Below are 25317 nucleotides of genomic sequence, written 5' to 3'. Positions count from 1 at the left end.
CACAGAGAGTGGTGAGGGGATGGAATGGGTTACCTAGTCATGTTGTTGAGGGAGACTCTTCTTCACACAGAGAGTGGTGAGGGGATGGAATGGGTTACTTAGTCATGTTGTTGAAGGAGACTCTTCACACAGAGAGTGGTGAGAGGATGGAATGGGCTACCTAGTCATGTTGTTGAAGGAGACTCTTCTTCACACAGAGAGTGGTGAGGGGATGGAATGGGTTACCTAGTCATGTTGTTGAAGGAGACTCTTCTTCACACAGAGAGTGGTGAGGGGATGGAATGGGTTACCTAGTCATGTTGCTGAAGGAGACACTTCTTCACACAGAGAGTGGTGAGGGGATGGAATGGGTTACCTAGTCATGTTGTTGAAGGAGACACTTCTTCACACAGAGAGTGGTGAGGGGATGGAATGGGTTACCTAGTCATGTTGCTGATGCTGAATCACTGGGATCCTTTAAGACCCAACTTGACAAAGTTCTTATATATTAAAGTGTCAGACAACTATAACGAAAGAGCAAGGGTAATAGCAGTACAAATAACTACTTGCTCTATAAATAATGCATTTCTATGGTCCCTTGCATATAAGATACATTATATAGAAATGTATTGCATTTCGTTGTTTCCATATACAGGAAAGCTATTGTTATATGCAATTAAATACATCTAGCTCCCAATTAATATTAGAATCAGAGTTTTACTACAGGAGTCGTCACGTGTAACAAAATACTACATTAATGTTAAAATGTACAGATATAGGTATTAATTTGTTTATTTATTTGTAGGTGCAATAATTGTAAATGTTTCATCTGATGAAAATATTTTGGTGTTTTATTTCAAACACCTTTCTACTGAATACAATTCTAGGAAGTGCTTTATCATTTGAGTTAGCTTGATTTGAGTTACTGATTCAATGAAAATTGCCGTGACCGTGCAATGAACCCTGCTGGCTGGCTGTGCGATGTCTTGCTATGCTGGATTTCGCCACCAGGCGTCACTACTAGCAAGTTAGAGGATATTTTCTGTCAATGCTTGTAGCTTCCCATATGGTCTAGCGGTTAGGATTCCTGGTTTTCACCCAGGCGGCCCGGGTTCGACTCCCGGTATGGGAATCACAATTTTTTTGTTTATTTAAATATTATATAAGATCTCCTTAATACAGTAATATTAAATATCCGCCCACTTTTTGTATTAGCACACACACACAGACACACACACATATATATATATAAATGTAATTAAAATATATAATTAATCGTTGTCCTTTTGGATATATTACGTTGTGCGCTTCTCTTTTTTTTGTAACAGCACATTCAAATCTTTACTGTTTAGAAACTAATTTACCTAGAATCCGTGTTAGTGGTGTAACGCATTTTCCTAATCTTTTTAAAAAAAAAATGTTTTAATCTCCTTCGATAAATTAATATATAAAAAGTAATACAGTTTACAAATTAACAACTAGCTTTAGGTTTGTAAAATCATAAAAAAAAATAAAAATAAAAAATATTAGCTCCTCTGCCGTGCGAGGATTTCTCCTGCCGTGACCCGGATTCGAACCGGGGTTGTTGCGGCCACAACGCAAAGTACTAACCACTATACGATCACGGCGAGCTACTGAGGAGCTGCAAACTTCTTCGCTTTTTAGCCTCACGTACATACACGCCGACCGGACAATGAAAACGTAACGATGACGCATCAAAGCAAATTGTAATTAGTAAGTTCATATGATTTTGTTTCTTCATCTTAGCAAACGTGCAGTGGATTTTTTGTTCACATTTTAACTAAATAATAATAATAATAATAATAATAATAATAATAATAATAATAATAATAATAATAATAATAATAATAGATTCGCTCAGGTTGTGATTATACAATCTATTCTTCAGCGCTTCCCATATGGTCTAGCGGTTAGGATTCCTGGTTTTCACCCAGGCGGCCCGGGTTCGACTCCCGGTATGGGAATGCTATATTTTTTCCATAAGGAATAATACTATGTTTACTCTGTATTGCTTTGAAATCAAGTCCCCGTGGAAAACATGCAACACCATATAACCACCTAACCTACTGCACTCCCCGTACAGCTGTTCAAATGCAATATCGTGTTTCATTTCCCACAAACACATCTAAAATATGGTTTCTAAATAAGGGCAACGGCCTCCAGTTTGCCCAAATACAAAATGGATGCTTTGGCTACACAGATGAGGTTACCGCCCCATGGAACAAATCGAACGTAAGCGATTGGTTTATTGTCTAAACGCAGAACAACATTATTGGCTAGTCATTGGGTTCACCCGCTGTCATTTCTCCTCGGCGGAGGAGCGGATTGGTTCATTTGGAGCGCAGGCGCAGAACTTTGTCACGTGACTCACAAGAGGAACTACAAACAAACATGGACGTGTTTTACTGACATAAGACGCGAAACCTTTCAACTTTATTGTTATAAATGAAACGTTTAGGATTTTAGAACACGAAAGAGCAACGATAAGGAGACTGGAAAGTTTAGTGTAAAAAAAACGTTAACGGAAAGCCGGGTGTGTACATGTTTATTTAACATTTGTATTGTGTACAAGGTTAAATTACGGTCGCGTTTAAAAATTAAACTGTTTACTAAAACAAATTCAATATAGACGATACATAACAGAAATATTCTAGTTTTTTTAATATGTTTAATTATTGAAAATACGAAAACACATTAAATTACTTATTGAAAATCATTCTCTTTAAAACTGTGTATTTCTGTACAAAATTGTAACATTTTTCTAGTAAAACTTACAGATTTACAAGCAAACGCACGCCAGTCTGTCTGTCAGTTCGTCCAGTCTCCCGGCCCGTGTTCGAGATCAGTCCAAGCGGTAAAATGGGTCTTGAAGTCGGAGAGGTGTCGGTTCGACTGGACGGGTTACTGCTTCGTTTCATGGACCAAATGGAAAATCTTCAGGAGAAAAGAAACCTGCTCAATTCTCTCATCGAGGCGGTAAGTGTTCAAATAAATACATACATTGAGTTTAAAAAAAAAAATATATATATATATATATATATATATATTATTCCTATCATTCGGTGCTGGTTTATAACTGAAGCTGAATGGACACAAAGCCTCTTTGTGTCTTGAAACTTGGTTTCAGGAGACTAGGTTTCAGGTCACTGCGCGGCACACCAGACAGGGAGACTGGGGATTTAAGAACATAAGAAAGTTTCCAAACGAGAGGAGGCCCCATTCAGCCCATCTTGCTCGTTTGGTTGTTAGTAGCTTATTGATCCCAGAATCTCATCAAGCAGCTTCTTGAAGGATCCCAGGGTGTCAGCTTCAACAACATTACTGGGGAGTTGGTTCAAGACCCTCACAATTCTCTGTTTAAAAAAGTGCCTCCTATTTTCTGTTCTGAATGCCCCTTTATCTAATCTCCATTTGAGACCCCTGGTCCTTGTTTCTTTTTTCAGGTCAAAAAAGTCCCCTGGGTTGACATTGTCAATACCTTTTAGGATTTTGAATGTTTGAATCAGATCGCAGCGTAGTCTTCTTTGTTCAAGACTGAATAGATTCAATTCTTTTAGCCTGTCTGCATACGACATGCCTTTTAAACCCGGGATAATTCTGGTCGCTCTTCTTTGCACTCTTTCTAGAGCAGCAATATCCTTTTTGTAACGAGGTGACCAGAACTGAACACAATATTCTAGGTGAGGTCTTACTAATGCATTGTAAAGTCTTAACATGACTTTGATCCAGCAACCTCAAACGAGGTCTCCTGGAACCAGGTTTCAAGCCGCTGACCCTGAAAAAGTGTCTTCAGTTTCCCTCAGTTTAAGAGCAGAATTGAATTGCAGTGTATATTAAAAGGGAGATTTGTCATATCCTAGATCAGTTAATACCTGAGTGATGTAAACGCAGCCATTACTGTCAATATGATTATACCCCAATGGGCAGTTATGAAAATGACATGTATGTTTTGGGATATTTACTGTAAAAGCTGCATGTTCCTCAGCAGACTTATATTGCAGGTGCTTGGTTGGCTGGTGCTTCCCCGCCCAAGTCTAATAAATGACTGATTCACACAGCACAGCCACAGAAATGATCATTGTCTCAATGGGCCATTATGGAGAATCATGATGAAAGAGGCTGGCATAAATACTTGAATAATGTTCCTTGTTGATTTAATTGCTGTTGATTTTTATGGCCCTACTCGGAAGAGTGGTCCTTCAACATTTTTAAACACACGGTAAGAACGGCAAAACAAGAAACCGTCTCTCGTGTTGTCTGTGCAGGGCTGGTTCGCGATGTCTAAGGCGCGCTATGCCATGGGGAACAAGTGTGTGTCTTCTCTGCAGTACGGCCACGAGATGGCGCCACTGGTCCGCCTTCACACAAAGTAAGGATATAATTTCTTAGCAGACGCCCTTATCCAGGGTGACTTAGAGTTGTTATAGAATATCACACTACAAAGTATCACATTACAGATTAAGAGCAGTAGACAGAAAGATCAAATTCAAATAAACGCAAAGGAATGCAGTAAATAATTACATTTAAAAGCGAGTTCGACTAAGAGCAGTTTAAACTTACAGTAAAAGTATTTGCTTATGAGTAAAGTCCAGTTACTCTTAGTATTTACAATAGATAGATAAGAATAATTTCAAACCTATTACATTTCAAGATCAGCAGTCAGAATATCAATGACAAAGCAATCTAAATGCTGAAACCACAACACCTTCTATATGAACAGAATCCATATAATATTAGCTTTTCATCTATTTTTTTATTTAGATTTAATCAATTGTAATCTGGACTGTTTTTTTTCAAGTCACATCATGGTCTAACAAAAGATATATATAGATATATTATTATTACTATTTTTTAAAATTTACTAGTCGCTTATTGAGTTTACCCCCGTTTTTTCTCCCAATTTGAAATGGCCAGTTGTATTTAGGCTCAGCTCACCGCTGCCACCCCTGCGTTGACTCGGGAGCGGCGAAGACGAACACACGCTGTCCTCCGAAGCGTGTGCCGTCAGCCGCCCGCTTCTTTACACTCTGCAGACTCACCGTGCAGCCGCCTCAGAGCTACAGCGTCGGAGGACAATGCAGCTCTGGGCAGCTTACAGGCAAGCCTGCAGGCGCCCGGCCAGACCACAGGGGTCGCTGGTGCGCGGTGAGCCGAGGACACCCTGGCTGACCTAACCCTCCCTCCCTCCGGGCAGCGTTCGGCCAATTGTGTGCCGCCCCCTGGGAGCTCCTGTCCACGGTCGGCTGTGGAATAGCCTGGACTCGAACCGGCGACGTCCAGGCTATAGGGAGCCCATTAACAAAAGATATTTCAACAAAATATTTATTTAAAGCTGAAAAAATAGTGTCATTTTCTCTTGCGATCCACCTTGCTCGATTTAGAGGTAGCCACGGAAGACAGTGGACTGAATTCAATGGATCTTAACACTGCTGGCATTTGAATATTAAAAAAAACAAAAAAAAAACACACACACACACACCTTTGTGTTTAAAGACATGGATGTTGCGTGTTTCTGTGTATCCACAAACCAAGGTTGTACAAATCTGGTCTGGTGGCACCTTGTAAATTAAATATTGTAACGTTCAATGGATTCACACATTCAGATCCCTCTTTACCTCTCGTTTGGGGCAGTGCTTTAGAGAAAGGGGAGGTGCAGTTCAGGACAGAACGGACGGAGCCCAAACCAGTGGAGAATTCCAAAGAGGTTGAAGAGATCGGCCCAAAGGAGGAAGGTACTGATCCGGATAAGAGACAGTGGAGCAGGCAGCTAAACACTGCACTTTAATATACTGTATTATAAAATAATGCCTTCTGAGTGTATATCATAAGTTTTTTTTTTCCCTCTGTTGTAGGTGTAAGAAGGCGAAAGACAGTCAATAAGAAAACAGACAAGGAGGACCCTTTGGAGCCCAAAGAGATGCCTGACACCAAAGAGAAGACTGAGCCAGACAGGATGGTCAAGGGACAGACTTCGTCTCAGGACCCCTTGAAGTGGTTTGGCATTTTGGTGCCACAGAGTTTAAAACAGGCTCAGTCCAGCTTCAAGCAAGGTAAGCTTAGCTTTGATTTGAAAGATATTCGTGCGGCACAGACAGGTTTGTTCGAATTGAGCTCTCCACAGAAATCAGCAGCTGAGGGTCATTATAGTGGAGTGAAACAGCTGCTTGGGTTTTGTGATGATCGCTGCTTTTCTCAGCCTCTGCGGAGAACAGCGATCCACACAAACCCAAGCAGCTGTTTCTTCAGTTGGAATGGTAAATTAGCCCGATCGACAACAATTGTGAAGAGCTTGATCTGAATAATGTCTAATCGCTTCATGCAGCTCTAAAATACAGACTTTTTTTCCAATTGCTCATAACATTAACCACCCAGCTGCCCCTTTATTCTGGGTGTATAGCACATCCATTTTTCACTCAGCTGTGTGTATCGAGGGCTCAGAACCACAGGGGAGTAAGTGACGTTTTTGTCAAAATGGCATATTATATATCAAATTAAAGCCCTTGATGAGAGCTATCTAGTGCCAAAAGGACCTAACTGAAACCACAAACTGCATTGAATAAAGTGAGAAAGTAATCAAAACACAACTGCAGAATCTAGGTAAACTTAGTAACTAGCACACTTACACACACCTGGCACGGAGCGTTGCATTGTGGGATGGCTGAGTGACAGCAGGTGACTCAAAATGGCTGAAGAAAAATGGAGGATTCAAGCAATGAATTCACTCCAGAATAAGAACCAGACCATGTCGATTGTAGAAAATCTTGTAAATTATATTTTACAGTAGTGTTTTTTAAGTATAATTTTAATAAATATGACTGTATATGTGAACATTTATATTTTAAAGATACATATTGATTTATTAATTGTTATTAAATTGAAGAAAAACAAGTCTGGGATCGAACTAGTGAAGAAAACCACACGTGTATCTGCAATGGGTATTCATTTCAGTGTGTTATTATGGAAAATCTAACTTTCAAGCAACATTTTCAAAGTTTCAAATTCAAAAATACTCTTTTTTTAATTTTCTTCAAAATTATATTGATGCTGTGCCTGTACCGATAAATGGCAATTGAACACAAATAATCAAAATCGTGTTTTTGCTCTCTTGTAAAATTATGAAAATGTCACGTATGCCCCTCTGGTTCTAAGCCCTCGATATACAGATGACCCCCGTCAGTCAAGCACATTTCTTAGGGACTGCTACCATCTGCCAGTAAAAAAACAAAACTGCATCCACTTTTACAAAACCGTTTTCTTATTTTTTCATTGAATCACGTTAAAAAGACGTGTGTTAAACTTTTGCAGGTGCACATATAAGCGCCTGCACGCTATTCCCATGGAAGTGACAAATTTTCACTCGCATGCACTCCACGTGGAAATCGCAGGATAAGCAGCTGGGTGGCTAACAGCTCTTCAAATGTATTGTCGATAATGTTTATTAGGTTAGTTATATGATATATAGCTTTCAAGACCTCCGAGATCTCTTCCTCTGAAAAGTGTTGGGTACTTTCAGTACTGTATCGCTCAAAATATCTGATCACTTTTCTGCTATACACCTGAAGAAGAGGCTTCAGAGGTCTTTGTAGATCACAGGTAACTTAATAAACAGTATTAACCCTTCAAATCTGTTATCGCTATCACCTTTATAGAAAATGTTCATAGTTCATAAAGTTACAACATCTCTAACTATGTATTATCTAGATCTGCAAGCCTGCAACTAACATTTGCCCAGCCTTACAGCGATTCTGTCTCCTCTTTTCTTCCTCCTCAAGTTATTGAACTGGCAGCAGAGATCGCAACTCTTCAGACCCAGGTAGAAGCTACAAGAGAAGAATTCAGGACCCAGCTGCAGAGCAAACAACAGCTTCTGCAGGGGAGAGAACCTTAAGGGGCCAAACAAAAAGGAGACCTCGCTTCCACTGCCTGTCCCCAGTTAGAGCTGAGCCTGGGCGAGGTGCAGCTGGAGGGTGTTACCACTAATGCTCTGCTTTACCTCAGATACACCCAACGGAGCCAAACTGTGCTTTAGGGAAGTACGTGCACTAATGAAACAAATTGCTGTGAACAACTGTGGCACAACTACTTGCTTGGTCAGCCAAACCTGACCAAATTACACTGTTACACAGTCAGCTGTCTTAAAATACACCTCGCCAAGACCGGCCAGCTCAGCTATACCCGGGGAATGACAGTGGAAACGAGGCATAATTCCTGCTGACCTCCCTAGCCTCTTGTTTCTTTCATGAGGGGCATCCACCTTCTGTAATACTGCTCTCCTGCTCAGCGATAAAGACAGGAATTGAATTCCGATACAGCTGTGTAATATCAAACCTTAGAACTCTATTAAAAAGCATCCTTAACACCCTTGGGATTTTGAATTTTACACCTCTCTCACTCTCTCTGCTTTCGTTCTCCACTTCTGAACACCCACCCTATTGCAGGTGACCATCTCCTGATTAGCAACAAATGAATCACTTAATTTGGGAGATGGCCACCTTCTACTCAAGGTTTTTAATTATGTGCTGGCAGAGGATGAGCTGCCTAATCTAGCCTCTGCCAGAAACAAAACCCTGAAGGATGGCACCTCGCTCGTTCTATATAATAAATCATGAAACACAAATACAATATAACACAATAATAATAATAATTATTGTGCTGCAGTTGCTGTTTCTGATTCCAGCAATTAACTACAAGGGAACTCCTGAAAATCCTGTAGAAGGAGCTCTGAAAGAGTCAATCACAACCGGAAAAAGGTTAGAGTTATACTCAGCTTACCTATCTGTGAGAGTGATCTGCAGAGTGACGTCCTCTGTCCCGCCTCATCAAGGTAATAAAGTCACTTCGGGGAGACGGCAGTCTGTCGGCAGCTTTGATATGAAATCCTCAGGCATACCCCAAACGTAGCACTGGCGGGCATCTTCGAATTGAAAAGGAACGACGGGATTCGCTCTCGGTGTGCAATCAAACGCGTCAATGGGCCGGGGCTCATTTGCATGTTGGCTTCCGATTTAGCTGGCAAAATAAATATTTCTCTGAAAACAGATGTATTTTTTCAGATTTATCGGTTAGGTAAATGTTGAATCACCAAGTGTTTTAAAAAAAAAAAAAAAAAAAATTATTTTAAATTTGTGATACATGTTTTTAACATTTATAAATTATATCTGAAGTACTGATTCTCAAAACTTAAGAATGTGTAACTTTTAAGTATTTAGCTAAATCTGGACTTTGTGGTTAAATCTAGTTAAATACATGTTGCATTAAATCTGAAAAATAAAAAACACTACACACAACACCTGTTAAAATATCAAGTTAAGTCGTAACATTAATATATGGGGGTGGGGGAGTGCAACAAAATGTATGCTAAGAGAAGGGGTCTGCTATAAAAAGTTTGCACACCACTGGTAGAGTACAGGGTGTTTAGAACTGAAGATCTCACTATCTGTGTTAAAAATCCTGAAGTTCTGCTCTTTCTGAATATTCTAAACATCAGGGGAAGACTATAAATGAAATTGGTCATATTTACAGTTTACCTTTTTAATGAATTGAAAAAAACCCTGTACATCTTATCCTGTGATATCATCCCTTACATAAACATGGCAAACGTTTACAGTTAAAACGTTTAACAGTATTTTAACAGTAGAGTGGGTTTCTTCTGTAACACATCATTTGGCACAGCCTGAGCAAACATCACAACTTAACAATAAAGGAATCCCAAACACACGACATATTAAATCTGGTTTTACAGCGATAGTTGTGTAGTAGTAAAACACTGAGTATTCATTCCAGTACTTGGTCAGGCAGCCACAAGGAGTCCCCTAGGATGAGTTGAACTCGTGCTGGTGGAGGATCGTCTGAATGTCAATCATAGCAATGGAGCGCTTCACGGGAGGCAGTCGTTTAAGCCTCGCCTGTAGACTCATCATGAAGAGCGCAGTCTCATCCTGCTCGCTGTCTTCTGGGATCGGTGAATCCAGACCACACGCCTCAGAGGGGCCGGTTTCGCTGGAGACTCTGGGTGCCGGCTTCGTGGGACGCGCGTAAAGATGTGGTTCCAATTTGATGGACTTCACTTCATCCTCTTCAGATGTGATCGGTTCACATTTTCTTTTTTTGCATTCTGTAACAAATGGTATAGAATAAATACAGGACAGGGATAATGTCGTCTGACTTGGAGATACATACTGTTGCTCTAGACCATGTAAAAAGAAACAGGCACACAAGTTAAAAACGGTTAATTTGTGGTGGATTCGCTCCGGATCCCATACCTTTTTGTCTGACATGAGAGAATTATAGTTTGCAAGTGATTGGAAAACTCTATACATAACATGTACAATAAAATAAAATAAAAAGAAGCTTTGCTGTACTGTAAATTGAATGACAAAAAGTGAACTGCAACGATAGATATTATTATAATGCAACATCTGTGTATTTTTATTTGTTTTTTGCCATTTTGAGGTGTAGAAAAAACAAACCAACCCCACCACACAACACACTAGCTCTCTTAACAGTGTCGTCGCTACTGTTCATCAGATTGGTCAGCCAGTAACGAGTGTTACTGCTGTGTTCAGAACACTGCGAGACCGGGCTCAATATCTTTCGCAGCAAGCGTCTCTCAGTGTCAAAAGCAATGTGTCCAAATAGCGTAAGGTGCAATGGCTTTTATTTTCTGCACACCACCAGAATGCTTTCCAGTTATTGCTATGGTTCTATCAGCGCAGACCCCAATGCAATTAAAATGTAAAATGCATGTGGTTTCAATAGAAGTTACCATGCTTTAGTATCATAATTTAAAGTCTTGCAACATTCAATAGTTTAACACAAGAAGTTAGTTATTTATAGCGTGATAAAAGACTGAAATGTTTAAGACTTAGGATTGTAAGCAGTAAATCTTATGCTAAATTGATCTTGAATTACTGTGAACGAAAATCTAGCACGTATATAGTAATATTTGGGAGTTCAGAGTGCTAAGGTCAATTATGAGATTGAAAAAATAAAATAACTGAAGGGATTCAAAAATCATACTGAAGGTTAATTTGTATTTATACTAACTGGTAAGCAATTTTGTCAATGGACTCATTCATTGCTCTCACAGCAACACAGCGCGACCACAGCATCAGCAGGTGTTGTGACTCTTGGTCTCCCAGTTGGTGGCTCTGTCATTGACAGAGTGTGTCTGGTTATACCGTCTCGCCAGGTTTGAAATCGCTGACTGTGAGCACCCAAGACGGCGAGCCACAGCACGCTGCCCTAGTCCAGCCTCCAACATGCCGATCGCACGAAGGCGCTGCTCTCTGGACAGACGTGGCATGTTGTTGTTTTTTCTTTATTGTTTTTATTCAAGCTTGCAATTCAACAGCTGGAATCGCTCCGTATCCAGCGTCCAATCAGCTGTCTCACTGATTAGGTGATTAAGTGCATATGCTTCAGTCACAGTCACTCAAGCGTGTCGTGGTCAAGGATGAATGATCGAGGGATGAAAAAGAAAAATAGATTAAGTGAAATCGAAAAAGTGAAATCGATCACCATGATATTGATCAGGCAGCCACAGCGCGTACCCCTGGGTCGTATTTACCTCGAGCTGGTGGAGGGTTATCTGAATTTCAATCTTAGATAACCACCGATAGATTTGATGTTGCGATAGATATAAAGGAGTGCTGTAGTATAGAATTAATACAGGACAGGGATAATGTTGCTTGACTTGGGTAAACCCACAAGCAGACAAGAATATGAAACAGAAGCTACTGACTGAAAATCAAGGTCCATAAATTAGGTCTAAAAAGTGCTGTCCCCCTTTATTAATCATAAGGCAGCAGTGTGGAGTAGTGGTTAGGGCTCTGGACTCTTGACCGGAGGGATGTGGGTTCAATCCCAGGTGGGGGACACTGGCAAAGTACTTTACCTAGATTGCTCCAGTAAAAACCCAACTGTATAAATGGGGAATTGTATGTAAAAATAATGTGATATAATGTGAAATAATGTGATAACAATTGTAAGTCGCCCTGGATAAGGGTGTCTGCTAAGAAATAAATAATAATATAAGATCTGGTAATTTATTTATGAATTTACTGATTTTAATAAATTACCCACGGGTTAAAAACAATAACATTATCATACTTGGAATTTGATGACCGAGTTATTGATTTTATTGCCAATAAGGACGACTCACAACTGGTGTTGAAGTCTTGCATTTTCTTTTACCTTTCTCCCATTCGGAGTGCAGTTCCTGAGCCACGTTATTGACATTGCATCTCTTCAGCACCTCGACAGCCACCGGCACAGCCTGGTTCACAAAACACTGAATCAACAGCTCCACCGTCTCGTCCACGCCGGCTCTCTCCAGGCGGCCGTGTGGAATCTGCAAATTTCCCCCCTCGTAGCTCTTCAGCTTTGAACGGAATCTCTTAAACTCTGTATTTCTTAAACCTTCCAGGTGTTTTATCAAGATATCTCCACAGTAAGATGCCATTGCTGTCGCCTGCTAAAACAAATTAACACATTGAAACAGAGTTGTGGCACAGGTCTAGAAAGACAACTAAGTACCCAAATCAGTACTAAAACTTTATTTTTTTAACAGTAGTTCTCTCATATCCAATTCTTGTATGTCACCAGCTCAGTCAGCTACTCTGGATAAGTTGGCAAATGTAATACTGTTTATCAATGTCTTTATTTATTACAAATACACAACTCCATACCCATTTTCCAAAGATGTGGCGTCTCTGAATCTACAGTGACACTGATATAATCTCAATTTGACAAACTTCCACAGTGGGAGCTGCTTCACCGGGGGATTTAACAACAGTTCGTAGAGCAGCTCCTGTTGAATTTAACAAGGGTTTGGTGAATCCGCTTTACACCGGTGCATGAATTGAGCAACGCACCCGTTTCGTGGAACCGGAGGTGACTGGAATGCGGAAGCAACTTTTATGATGCGTGACCACGAAGTCGTGTCGTTTTATAGCATATTATTAATCGATCGAAATCGTGCAGTTTATTAATAGTTCGAAATCGGTTTCGGTGTTTAATTTAATAAAAGGAAATGAACCGAGATGAACCGCTCACCGCTGCAGTAAACTACACAAGCTCCTGTTGTGAAACAACGCCGGGTCGTTATTCACTGTTTTGGGACCTTAAACACCGTCTTCTAATGCAGATAAATACGTTTTCAGACAACAGTTCAGCAAAACGTGTATAGGCGCTTGTATATTTATTTACACACAGCGAACACGTGATAAACAAACACATATCCTAGCTTCAATTAGGAGCGCTAACTAAACTCCGTCTCCAGCCCTAGCTGACAATCAGACGGGTAAAGCCGCTTACAACAGCGAAATAAAACATAGGACGTTTATAAAATCACATTGGCTACTCACAAGCATGAACTGAGATCTGTTGCTCGGGTCTTAATACCACCCTCAATACATGCAATACAGGTCAGAGGCATGACGCGCTGCCATGCTGACCGAGTGGAGTTCTGGGTAATGTAGTCTTTTTGCCCAGACTCAAAACCCAGGACTACATTTCTTTTCAATAATGTGGATATAGGCTACGCCAGAGGTAGCCAAATCGCGGCATTGAGCAAACCCTTCCACGAGTAATTAACGAAATTATGACACTTTAAACGGAAGAGTTTGCTTTCACTGGAAGCAGCGGTGAGCCTGTGTGTCTCATCTGCAACAAACTTGCACACTTACAAGACGAACAACGTCAAACGTTAATATTATATTTATACTCTTTACGTCGCGTCATGAGTACTGTAATCCCTTTCAAAATAAATTTGTCATTTGTCATCCACAAAACTCTCAAGAGTCACACACAAAAAAGCGTCTTTTTAAAATCCAAAATCAAAGTTACTTCATAATAACTGAATATAGATTTATTTAACGTATTTAAAATGTCTTGCTCGCAAACATTTCACGTTTTATGTATAAACTGTCGTCTGAGTCGTAGGAATACGGAATAGTTTTACAGCCACTGGGTTTAAAACAGACAGAGGCAGCTGGTTTCGGACTACCAGAAGACACTTTTGAGATTCAGTACCTACGAGTCTATGCAAACCGTATAACTGAATTAACACCTCAGAGTATTTTAAATTGGAACAGTATTTCCAGAGAGAGGCGAGTATTTAAATTGATTTCTGCAGATGCAACTTGATCAGGATGGCGAAAAAGTCCTACAACTTAATTTTTAAACTGGAAGCTGTTGAGGTCGTTTATTCAATTCATTTTGTTTCTATTTGTAATGTTTTACTATACTGTGTTTTGTACGCGTTTCTTTACTAAGTGCTGCATTTATTTGAGCTGGTGTAGGGTCGTTTTATTATTGAGGGAGGCGTCTATTACAAACCTGATATCTAAATGCGGAGCTTTTTCAAGGGCGGCGGAAATTCAAAGTAATACGGTATGTACTTACGGTAAAAACAATGTGCAGCATAGATACTGTTTAAAGTTTCCAATAAAGAACACACCAAGTCTGCCCTCTGCTGGAGATTCAGTAGTATAACAGCGGGTAAAGTCACTATAAAAGCAGCAATTACAAAAGGCTTTTGGTGTTGGAGTCAAAACTAAAAACAAAACCTCTCCATGTGATATTCATGTATAGAAGGGGTGTTAGTTTCTGTTTCCTAAACATTTACAATAATAAGAGTGAAGCTGCTGTTTTTAAAACGGGTTAGCATTTCTTTAAGCACTGTTTACTTTGTCACTCAATGAACTTATGAGTTGTCAAGTTGTCAAAAAAAAAAAAGTACCTTACCATGTGCACTTTTAAAAGAGATTAAGCCACGAATCGGATTCTTAGAGTACTCCCTTCGGTCTATGTCGCCACCTAGTGGATAGCTGTTGCTATTGCACCAACAAGAGCGTACATATGATGCATGCTGTGGAACGTACCTGTGAATGCATGTATACCTATGATGCCTGCGCTTAAGAACTAATAGTATATTAATATCTCAGCTACTCAGGTGTTTGTTTCTTAGTCGTAATGTTTCCAGTAAAGACTGGAGTAATGGCACTGAAAACATGATCATAAAACCACATCTCCAGTTACTGAGATATTTATTTCTTAGCAGATGTCCTTATCCAGGGCGACTTACAATTGTTACAAGATATCACATTATACATTATTTCACATTATACAGATGTCACATTATTTTTTACATACAATTACCCATTTATACAGTTGGGTTTTTACTGGAGCAATCTAGGTAAAGTACCTTGCTCAAGGGTACAGCAGCAGTGTCCCCCACCTGGGATTGAACCCACAACCCTCCAGTCAAGAGTCCAGAGCCCTAACCACTACTCCACACTGCTGCCCGTACAATATAAAGACAATGCTCTAGCATGTTACACATGTCAAATCTAGGAATCTAGAACTGAAGACCTTGTATTTGTAATAAGAATCATTCAAAATAATCTCAAACATCATACAGAGGTCAAACCCTGCTAAAACCCTTGAAGAAGATAGCAAGGGTTTTAGCAGCACAGTATTACTTCTTAATCTGTGTATGTATGTGGGCAGATGATACACGGGGCTGGATTTTTACCAGAATAATAAAGGCCAGGAGAAAACAATGGATATAGTTTCTCAGTGAAGGTGTCAGTGAAAGTGTAGATGAGAGATCTGGTCTCCACATTGTAAAAGGAGAGCTGCCCTCCCTCATAATCCAGATACACCCCCAGCTTCCGGGGCTTCAGGTTCTTGGGAAGAGGGGTCACGGGGTCAGTCGCAGCACAGAAGTCGTTGCTTTCATCATCCCGTAGCACAGTCCAAAAACTCTGCTGCGGGTTCACAGTGACATTCCCTTTCCTCTGAGAAGACTCTCCGGTGACTCCAAGTCTCCAGCATATCTTCTCTCCCACTTCCACCTCCCAGTAGTGTCTCCCTGAGGTGAAGCCCTCCTTGCCCAGGACAAAGACTTTGCTATCAAATCTCCTTGGATTGTCAGAGAGGGCCTGTTGCTTATCTCCATGTCGGACATGCATCCCATCTTTAGACAAGATGAGAGAGGGCTGGGCTGTATCAGGGTCCAGGGTCATGTCAACTGTGGGGATATGGTGGTAATAACATAATAAACATGTCAGTAACATAATAATTAACTGCCAATAACAATAAAGAATGTCCTTACCAAGTTTTATAACAGAAACCTCTGCAATACTTGAAACACCACCTCCTGCTGTTTTAAATTATTATTTTCCAAACTGAAGACCTTAGGAAAAATCAAAGCACCTCTTGTGTTTGTCTTCATAATAATTATAATTGCCAAGGCACCGACTAGAGGGGAGGCATGCCTTGATTTTGTCTTTTCAAATAACGAAGACAGAATAACTAAAACAGAGGTCAGAGAACCATTGGCAAATTCAGACCACAACATGGTCTGCTTTGAAGTGATTTTTGAAACCCAAAAAGTAATGAGTAAAGCTAAGGTTTATAATTTTAGAAAAGCAAACTATGAAGGTATGAAACAGAGACTAACAGAAGTAGATTGGAGTAAAATAGAGAAAACATCCACAGAAAAAGGATGGCTGTTTTTTTTAAATGTAGTACTAGAGGTGCAAAACAATTACATTCCAAAAATAGACAAATCTAAATCTAAAACAAAATGGCCAAAATGGTTTAATAGATCAATTAAGAAAAAACTATTCAGCGAAAAAAGGCACTTTACAGAGCGTTTAAAAGGGACCAAAAACAAAGTACACAGAAAAAGTACTTGGAACTGCAAACACAAGTCAAAAAGGAAGTTAGAAAGGCCAAGAGAGAGATAGAAATGAACATTGCTAAGGAGGCTAAAACCAATTCCAAAATGTTTTTCCAATATTATAGATTTCCAAAAAGCTTTTGACAAAGTCCTGCATAAAAGATTAATTCTCAAACTGAATGCAGTAGGGATTCAAGGAAATGCATGCACATGGATTAGGGAGTGGTTAACATGTAGAAAACAGAACATACTGATTAGAGGAGAAACCTCAAAATGGAGCGAGGTAACCAGTGGTGTACCACAGGGATCAGTATTAGGTCCTCTGCTATTCCTAATCTACATTAATGATTTAGATTCTGGTATAGTAAGCAAACTTGTTAAATTTGCAGACGACACAAAAATAGGAGGAGTGGCAAACACTGATGCAGCAGCAAAGGTCATTCAAAATGATCTAGACAGCATTCAGAAATGGGCGGACACATGGCAAATGACATTTAACAGAGAAAATTGTAAGGTATTGCATGCAGACAAGAAAAATGTGCATTATAAATATCATATGGGAAATACTGAAATTGAAGAAGGAATCTATGAAAAAGACCTATGAGTTTATGTTGACTCAGAAATGTCTTCATCTAGACAATGTGGGGAAGCTATAAAAAAAGGCCATCAAGATGCTGTGGCGGAGTGTCCCGCCCCTATTTATTATTATTTGTATTTTTGTTTGCGGCGCGGGTAAAAGCGCCGCGTCTTTTATTATTATTTAAAAACCCCGTGAGGATGCATGGCTGATCAGCTACTGATTACTTAAATAGCTGACAGTCATGCATCCTTACCAAACGCGTGCAGACTCTGGCCGGGGGATAATAAGATAATTACCAACTAGTTAATCCCTCGGCCAGAGTATATAAACCTGCAGCTCTCTGCACTTGATGTTGGGGTGTTGGAGTAGAGAGTACGGGGAGCGGAGAGAAGGAATAATATTTAAAAAAACAATTGCTAATACGTGCTGGATAATCCAGCACGGCACTTACTTGTTTGTTTATTTATTCGTTTGGCCCTCGTGCCCTTTTGTTTGTATTTTGTTTAAATCTTTTGTTTATTTATTATTAAATACGCTGAGTGCTTTGGCACTCGGTTTCACCCGCCCATCCACTGTTTGGAGTCAGTTACTTCCTGGTCCGTGACGTCATCCACCACACCACTGCGAGCCAGACTGTCACATATGGTGTCCTGCGTGGGACAAAACAAACGCCTCCAATAGCCGGACCAGGAAAGAAAAGATCGTTTTTTTGTTCGTTTTTTTTCAAAGTGTTTTTGTGTGTTTTTGGGGGGAAAAAAAAAAAATATGGGAAGAAGCGGACGGAGGAAGCAGCAGCTACAGCAGCGTGGGGCCGGTCGCAGGTCCCACTGTAGCTCAACCATGCTGGACGTCTGCCCCACCTGCTTGAAAGGTGAGGAGTGGTGCTTCGCTGTTGGGGAGGTGGGTCACGTAGCACCCGACCAACCCCCTCCATGGCAGGAGAAAGAGGAGCCAGAGCGTCCAGTGAGGGAGGATCTGCATCCTCCAAAGAGGACGAATGCACTCTCCTCTGAGGGAGTCTGGGACTGGCTGGTGGAGCCGGGGAGGGATTATGAGGAAGCCCTCCCTGCAGTGATCAACCTCCTGTGGGCAAGAGATGGGGAGCGCTGGGAGGCCTGGGAACAGCAACACCACCCAGCTTCCCTCCCAGACATCGCAGCCATGGTGTTCAACTACCTGGCTGCGGATATGGGAGAGACCCTGCTGCTGCCATCTCCAGCACAAAAGGGAGAGGAGCCATCGCTACCGTCTCCACCAGCAGAGGGAGAGGAGCCATCGCTGCCGTCTCCAGCGCCAGAGGGAGAGGAGCCATCGCTGCCGTCTCCAGCGCCAGAGGGAGAGGAGCCATCGCTGCCGTCTCCAGCGCCAGAGGGAGAGGAGCCATCGCTGCCGTCTCCAGCGCCAGAGGGAGAGGAGCCATCGCTGCCGTCTCCAGCATCAGAGGGAGAGGAGCCATCGCTGCCGTCTCCAGCGCCAGAGGGAGAGGAGCCATCGCTGCCATCTCCAGCGCCAGAGGGAGAGGAGCCATCGCTGCCGTCTCCAGCGCCAGAGGGAGAGGAGCCATCGCTGCCGTCTCCAGCGCCAGAGGGAGAGGAGCCATCGCTGCCGTCTCCAGCGCCAGAGGGAGAGGAGCCATCGCTGCCGTCTCCAGCGCCAGAGGGAGAGGAGCCATCGCTGCCGTCTCCAGCATCAGAGGGAGAGGAGCCATCGCTACCGTCTCCAGCATCAGAGGGAGAGGAGCCATCGCTACCGTCTCCAGCATCAGAGGGAGAGGAGCCATCGCTGCCATCTCCAGCATCAGAGGGAGAGGAGCCATCGCTGCCATCTCCAGCATCAGAGGGAGAGGAGCCATCGCTACCGTCTCCAGCATCAGAGGGAGAGGAGCCATCGCTACCGTCTCCACCAGCAGAGGGAGAATGCCTGCTGGTTTCGCCTCCACAGCCTGGGGAGGAGCCCGAACGTCCTACGCCCGAGTGGGAGGAGCCCGAACGTCCTACGCCCGAGTGGGAGGAGCCCGAACGTCCTACGCCCGAGTGGGAGGAGCCCGAACGTCCTACGCCCGAGTGGGAGGAGCCCGAACGTCCTACGCCCGAGTGGGAGGAGCCCGAACGTCCTACGCCCGAGTGGGAGGAGCCCGAACGTCCACAGCCCAAGAGGGAGGAGTCGGTGCGTCCACAGCCCAAGAGGGAGGAGTCTGTGCGTCCACAGCCCAAAGAGGGGGGAGTCGGTGCGTCCATAGCCCAAGAGGTGGAAGTCTGCGCTTCCACAGCCTTAGGACCCAAGCTGCAGTCCCAAGAGCCAGAAGGGGAGGAGTTACAGGCTCAACCCCCTGAATTTTTCTGGGGGGGAGAAGGGCAGGATGCTGGTGTTCCCCAGCAGCCTCTATTTATGCTGCTGAAGGGAGCACGGCACACGCCAGCCCAGCCGCCACAGCAGAGGGAGCCAGCACCGCCACAGCCTCCCTCTGAGTGGCCAGCATCCGCCCCATCGCCTCTGCCTCCACCACCACCAGGAGCAGAGCAGCAGGAGCTGCCTCTGTCTCCACCACCACCAGGAGCAGAGCAGCAGGAGCTGCTTCTGTCTCCACCATCACCAGGAGCAGAGCAGCAAGAGCTGCCTCTGCCTCCGCCACCTCCACCAGCAGAGGGTGAATGCCTGCTGGTTCCACATCCACCGTCGTGGGAGGACTGCTTGCCCCTCCCACCTCCACCAGCAGAGGGTAAATGCCTGCTGGTTCCGCCTCCACCGTCATGGGAGGACTGCTTGCCCCTCCCACCTCCACCAGCAGAGGGTGAATGCCTGCTGGTTCTGCCTCAACCGTCGTGGGAGGACTGCTTGCCCCTCCCACCTCCACCAGCAGAGGATGAATACCTGCTGGTTCCGCCTCAGCCGCCGTGGGAGGACTGCTTGCCACTCCCAGCTCCACCAGCAGAGGGTAAATACCTGCTGGTTCCGTCTCAGCCGCTGTGGGAGGACTGCTTTCCCCTCCCACCATCGCCATTGCCTGGGGATGGCTGTTCTGCATCGCCTGGGGCTGCCTTTTGTTCTCCACAGGACACAGGGTACGAGGGAGAAGTGGAGCTCCCGCTGCCGCCTCCATGGCCAGGGGCTCCCCTCCCGAGTTCGCCTTCCGAGGGTCCGCTGCGGCTGCCGTCGCCTTCCGAGGGTCCGCTGCGGCTGCCGTCGCCTTCCGAGGGTCCGCTGCTGCTGCCGTCGCCTTCCGAGGGTCCGCTGCTGCTGCCGTCGCCTTCCGAGGGTCCGCTGCTGCTGCCGTCGCCTTCCGAGGGTCCGCTGCTGCTGCCGTCGCCTGGGGTCGCCAGGGATCCTGCTTCGCCTGGGGTCGTCGAGGGTCCGGCTTTGCCTGGGGTCGCCAGGGATCCTGCTTCGCCTGGGGTCGCTACACGATGGCCGGAGCTCCATGAAAGGGAGCTGCCAGAAATGAAGAAAGGGGGGGAGGTCAGGAGACCAGCTCCCCCAGCCGCACTTTCGCGGCTGGAGATCATGTGGTCGGAGCCCCACGGAGGGGAACTGCCGGCCATGAAGAAGGGGGGAGAGGTCAGGAGACCAGCTTCCCCAGCCGCACTTTCGCGGCAGGATAGAGTGTGGCGGGAGCCCCGGAAGAGGGAGCTGCCGGCCACGAAGAATGGGGGGGTGCCAGAGATTCCACCATGGCCACCCCCCAGAAGTAACTTGCTTCCCCCTCTTCCGGGACTTTAAGACTGAGGGGGGAGGTGGCCGTTGGGGCCATGTGTGCTGCGCACAAGGGGGGGCATGTGTGGCGGAGTGTCCCGCCCCTATTTATTATTATTTGTATTTTTGTTTGCGGCGCGGGTAAAAGCGCCGCGTCTTTTATTATTATTTAAAAACCCCGTGAGGATGCATGGCTGATCAGCTACTGATTACTTAAATAGCTGACAGTCATGCATCCTTACCAAACGCGTGCAGACTCTGGCCGGGGGATAATAAGATAATTACCAACTAGTTAATCCCTCGGCCAGAGTATATAAACCTGCAGCTCTCTGCACTTGATGTTGGGGTGTTGGAGTAGAGAGTACGGGGAGCGGAGAGAAGGAATAATATTTAAAAAAACAATTGCTAATACGTGCTGGATAATCCAGCACGGCACTTACTTGTTTGTTTATTTATTCGTTTGGCCCTCGTGCCCTTTTGTTTGTATTTTGTTTAAATCTTTTGTTTATTTATTATTAAATACGCTGAGTGCTTTGGCACTCGGTTTCACCCGCCCATCCACTGTTTGGAGTCAGTTACTTCCTGGTCCGTGACGTCATCCACCACACCACTGCGAGCCAGACTGTCACAGATGCTCAGATATATAGTGAAAAGTGTTGAATTTAAATCAAGGGAAGTAATGTTAAAACTTTACAATGCATTAGTAAGACCTCACCTAGAATATTGTGTTGAGTTCTGGTCACCTTGTTACAAAAAGGATATTGCTGCTCTAGAAAGAGTGCAAAGAAGAGCGACCAGAATTATCCCGGGTTTAAAAGCCATGTCGTATGCAGACAGGCTAAAATAATTTAATCTATTCAGTCTTGAACAAAGAAGACTACGCAGCGATCTGATTCAAACATTCAAAATTCTAAAGGTATAGACAATGTCGACCCAGGGGACTTTTTCAACCTAAAAAAAGAAACCAGGACCAGGGGTCACAAATGGAGATTAGATAAAAGGGGCATTCAGAACAGAAAATAGGAGGCACTTTTTTACGTAGAGAATTGTGAGGGTCTGGAACCAACTCCCCAGTAATAATGTTGAAGCTGACACTCTGGGATCCTTCAAGAAGCTGCTTGATGAGGTTCTGGGATCAATAAGCTACTAACAACCAAACGAGCAAGATGGGCTGAATGGCCTCCTCTCGTTTGTAAACTTTCTTATGTTCTTATTCAGCCTTATTCAGAGAAAATTGTTATATCATCTGGTACTATAAGAGTAATTTTGTACTGGGGTTACATATGCGTACCAACCTGCCATAGTTGCTTTCATGAGCTCAATCTTCCAGAATCCCTCGAGGTGGTCTTTGAGTCGAGTCACAGCTTTCCTCAGAGTCCAGAAAGAGTCGTCTATGTTATCAAAGAGCTGCTGAGCAGCAGGAGGGGCACAGACAGACTGGAAACTCTACAGGGGGAGTGTGGAGAAAAAGGGTTTGTCAGCCAAGCTGCTCAAGGGCTGCAACACTGGACTGAGCAGCTGGGGAGGTCTTTCAATGTGTACAGGAAATAATCAGGGGGACCCCAGGATCTTGCATAAAGACCAGAGACGAAACTGAACAAAACTATTTACCATGCTTTGAGCTAAATAAATACTACCACAATAATGAGCATCAATATGTTTTAAAGTCTGTGATACTGAAGACCCATTCTGTGCATCTTCATTAAACGTGGTCTGACCTGCAGAAAGTGGATGTGATCCTCTGTCTCAGAAAGCTGCTCCATCTCAGCCTTCCTCTTTCTCAGCTCCTGGATCTCCTGCTCCAGTTGTTCTCTTTGCTCGTCGGCCCGACTCACTGCAGCCTTCTCTTTAGCACCAATCAGCTCCCCCACCTCCATCCTGATTCTCTCAACGGAGTGGATCAGCTCAGACAGGACCTGCTCGCTTTCAGCCCTTTCCTTCTGTGCTGAGAGCTGGTTAGAGGAGGGAGGGAGTCAGTGACATGCCTCCCCTGACGATACCACGTCTTCTTTGTTAGACTGTTCTCGCACTCACCTTGAGCGACTCCAGAGCCTGATTCAGTCTCTCCAGCTTGTGCAGTCTCTCTTCAATTAGCTTTTCTATTTCCACCTGTCTCTCCCCCAGCTCCTTCTGCACAGAACAACATGAACACAGTGTGAACAGCTATACTTCTTGGGGTAATGAAGTGGGATACCCAGAGCAATACCTCTGCAATGTTATTAAACTATAAAGCCTGTCGCAGAAAGTGCTATTCTCAAACTGTAGTTGCACTGTGTAAAGCAGCTGTGGATTAATCTGTATTATAATTGCAATGTGCACGATACGATTCACATGATAAAGCACTCTATATTGAGCATTGCCAAGTTTCATCGTAACATCAGGGCAGGTTAATATTATTATTTATTTCTTAGCTGACGCCCTTATCCAGGGCGACTTACAAAATATCCATTATTTTTACATACAATTACATTATTTTTTTACACATTATTTTTACATACAATTACCAATTTATACAGTTGTTTTTTTACTGGAGCAATCTAGGTAAAGTACCTTGCTCAAGGGTACAGCAGCAGTGTCCCCCACCTGGGATTGAACCCACAACCCTCCGGTCAAGAGTCCAGAGCCCTAACCACTACTCCACACTGCTGCCCTAATATGTGTTGCAAATAACATATAATAGTGTTGTTCTTAATTAGCATGCAAGTAAATCTGGTAAATAGCAAGTACTTATCCCATAAATAAGTAGATTAACCCATCCTACAGTATATCCACTCTATGCACATGTAAAAATTAACAGAGTGCCGACATATATACTTACTGGCCATGATACTCTTAGATTTAGATTGCCCAAACCAACTAATAATAGTAATAATAATAATAATAATAATACCTGTTTCTCCTCCCTCCCACGTTTACTGGAGACAACGGAATGGTCCAAATGATCAGTGCCAGTGCACAGCGCGCAGATACAGCTCCGATCGGTTCTGCAGTAAAGCTCCAGCAATCTCTGGTGCAGTTTGCAAAGCTTCTGCTCGAAGTCTCTCAGAGGCTGCACCAGCTCGTGCCTCTTCAGCACCGCGTTCTCGTAGTGTGGCTGCAGGTGCGCTTCGCAGTACGAGCCGAGGCACGTCAAACACGACCTGACCGCTCCGCGCTTTATCTCCCCGGTGCAGAAATCACAAGGCACGCCTCCGGACTCAGCAGAGACAGGAGCGGGAGCTGGGGAACCCCTGAGTAAAATAAGACATTAAATATTTTTTAAATAAATGGTGCATACTTTTTTTAACATTACAATGAACACCGTGTTTTAAATTAAATGTAAAAAAAAAAACACGAATGAAAAATACAAATACATTTTAAGTACATAGCGATATTTTAGCACGCCTATTTCGAGAATCTATTTTCTTTAGTATTATCAGAGGGCTACAGCACAGGTACAATACATACCTTTTCGAGTCGGGTGTTCTCGTTTTCTTCAGTTCTTCTACCAATTCGTTAAGGACGTTGCTTCTGCGCAGAACAGGTCTGGGATTAAAGGTCTCCCGGCACTGGGGGCAGCTGTACAGGCCGGTTTGGTCACTCAGGTCCCAGTAGCTCCCAATACAGTCCAGACAGAAGCTGTGTCCGCACGGAATAGTCGCTGGCTCGGTGAAGAGGTCCAGACACATTGAGCAACAGAACTTATCCTCTGGAGACGCCGCTGTCGCCATCGCTGCTGTCAGTCAGGGGAAAAGCTGAAAAAACGAAACTTAAAACTCCAGGAAGTCAGAGAGGAGTTACGAAATCAGTTAGCAAACACTGCAGGGGTTTGGCAATATAAGTCTTTACTCAAAACTGTCGGTGCCAAAATTCTGACTGCGTGGCTTGTTATCTCCCCATTAACTGCTCATTTGGGAGTTTGAAGTGATACACAAAATGTTTAGTAATATTTAAGGTCTGTCCTAAATGCTTATTAGCCTAGCGTTCACCATAGCAGCGTGGAGTAGTGGTTAGGGCTCTGGACTTGACCGGAGGGTTGTGGGTTCAATCCCAGGTGGGGGACACTGCTGCTGTACCCTTGAGCAAGGTACTTTACCTAGATTGCTCCAGTAAAAACCCAACTGTATAAATGGGTAATTGTATGTAAAAATAATGTGATATCTGTAAAATGTGAAATAATGTATAATGTGATATGTTGTAACAATTGTAAGTCGCCCTGGATAAGGGCGTCTGCTAAGAAATAAATAATAATAATAATAATAATAATAATAATAATAATAATAATAATAATAATAATAATAATAATAATAATAATAGGAACTGGCATATTGTAAACAATGAATTTGTGTGCTGGCCCTGCATGTATGGGTAATGCTGT

General features: G+C 43.4%; 3 protein-coding genes and 3 non-coding genes across 12 annotated transcripts; 3 read left to right on the top strand and 3 right to left on the bottom strand.

Moving 5' to 3' along the window:
• Positions 1-1039: 1039 nt before the first annotated feature.
• trnae-uuc (transfer RNA glutamic acid (anticodon UUC)) lies at positions 1040-1111 on the top strand. The gene has a single exon. It is a non-coding gene; the product is annotated as a tRNA-Glu (tRNA).
• A 424-nt stretch (positions 1112-1535) lies between these two features.
• trnah-gug (transfer RNA histidin (anticodon GUG)) lies at positions 1536-1607 on the bottom strand. The gene has a single exon. It is a non-coding gene; the product is annotated as a tRNA-His (tRNA).
• Positions 1608-1892: 285 nt separating this feature from the next.
• On the top strand, positions 1893-1964 carry trnae-uuc (transfer RNA glutamic acid (anticodon UUC)). Its single transcript has one exon. It is a non-coding gene; the product is annotated as a tRNA-Glu (tRNA).
• Positions 1965-2339: 375 nt separating this feature from the next.
• On the top strand, positions 2340-8380 carry ccdc115 (coiled-coil domain containing 115). Of its 2 annotated transcripts, none has more exons than XM_034007072.3 (6): positions 2340-2533; positions 2778-2976; positions 4266-4369; positions 5632-5732; positions 5853-6050; positions 7773-8380. In XM_034007072.3, exons 2-6 carry the CDS (start codon positions 2860-2862, stop codon positions 7886-7888), a joined length of 636 nt encoding a protein of 211 aa, XP_033862963.3. In that variant the 5' UTR covers positions 2340-2533; positions 2778-2859; the 3' UTR covers positions 7889-8380. The 2 variants fall into 2 exon arrangements, with proteins under 2 accessions (XP_033862963.3, XP_033862964.3); XM_034007073.3 differs by having other exon boundaries at positions 2766-2976.
• A 724-nt stretch (positions 8381-9104) lies between these two features.
• On the bottom strand, positions 9105-13475 carry LOC117404368 (NACHT, LRR and PYD domains-containing protein 6-like). Of its 6 annotated transcripts, none has more exons than XM_059017338.1 (3): positions 13368-13475; positions 12196-12472; positions 9105-10114 (listed from the first exon to the last, which is right to left on the bottom strand). In XM_059017338.1, the coding sequence occupies exons 1-3, from the start codon at positions 13371-13373 to the stop codon at positions 9813-9815; spliced, it is 585 nt and encodes a 194-aa protein (XP_058873321.1). In that variant the 5' UTR covers positions 13374-13475; the 3' UTR covers positions 9105-9812. The 6 variants fall into 6 exon arrangements, with proteins under 6 accessions (XP_058873321.1, XP_058873320.1, XP_058873323.1 ...); XM_059017337.1 differs by having other exon boundaries at positions 12196-12475; positions 13368-13464; XM_059017340.1 differs by lacking the exon at positions 13368-13475 and adding an exon at positions 13057-13355.
• Positions 13476-15039: 1564 nt separating this feature from the next.
• On the bottom strand, positions 15040-24878 carry LOC117404210 (E3 ubiquitin-protein ligase TRIM39-like). The gene is made up of 6 exons (XM_034007010.3): positions 24408-24878; positions 23851-24190; positions 22995-23090; positions 22679-22912; positions 22256-22406; positions 15040-16036 (listed from the first exon to the last, which is right to left on the bottom strand). The coding sequence occupies exons 1-6, from the start codon at positions 24668-24670 to the stop codon at positions 15489-15491; spliced, it is 1632 nt and encodes a 543-aa protein (XP_033862901.3). The 5' UTR covers positions 24671-24878; the 3' UTR covers positions 15040-15488.
• Positions 24879-25317: the final 439 nt, after the last annotated feature.

This window comes from Acipenser ruthenus, chromosome 56 (genome assembly GCF_902713425.1).
Source record: "Acipenser ruthenus chromosome 56, fAciRut3.2 maternal haplotype, whole genome shotgun sequence".
NCBI lineage: Eukaryota > Metazoa > Chordata > Actinopteri > Acipenseriformes > Acipenseridae > Acipenser > Acipenser ruthenus.
Note: the sequence above shows the minus strand (reverse complement) of the source record. Positions and strands in the feature narration are given on the sequence as shown.

Excerpts from the sequence above, each read along its gene's own strand:
- ccdc115 (XM_034007072.3), top strand. The coding sequence starts at position 2,860 with ATGGGTCTTGAAGTCGGAGAGGTGTCGGTTCGACTGGACGGGTTACTG. Across the intron at positions 2,977-4,265 it reads TCAATTCTCTCATCGAGGCG|GGCTGGTTCGCGATGTCTAA; the intron begins GTAAGTGTTCAA and ends TTGTCTGTGCAG. Across the intron at positions 4,370-5,631 it reads CTGGTCCGCCTTCACACAAA|TGCTTTAGAGAAAGGGGAGG; the intron begins GTAAGGATATAA and ends CGTTTGGGGCAG.
- LOC117404210 (XM_034007010.3), bottom strand. The coding sequence starts at position 24,670 with ATGGCGACAGCGGCGTCTCCAGAGGATAAGTTCTGTTGCTCAATGTGT. Across the intron at positions 23,091-23,850 it reads GTGGGAGGGAGGAGAAACAG|AAGGAGCTGGGGGAGAGACA; the intron begins GTATTATTATTA and ends TGTTCTGTGCAG. Across the intron at positions 16,037-22,255 it reads CATGAAAGCAACTATGGCAG|TTGACATGACCCTGGACCCT; the intron begins GTTGGTACGCAT and ends ATATCCCCACAG.
- LOC117404368 (XM_059017337.1), bottom strand. Across the intron at positions 10,115-12,195 it reads GCACTCCGAATGGGAGAAAG|AATGCAAAAAAAGAAAATGT; the intron begins GTAAAAGAAAAT and ends CATTTGTTACAG.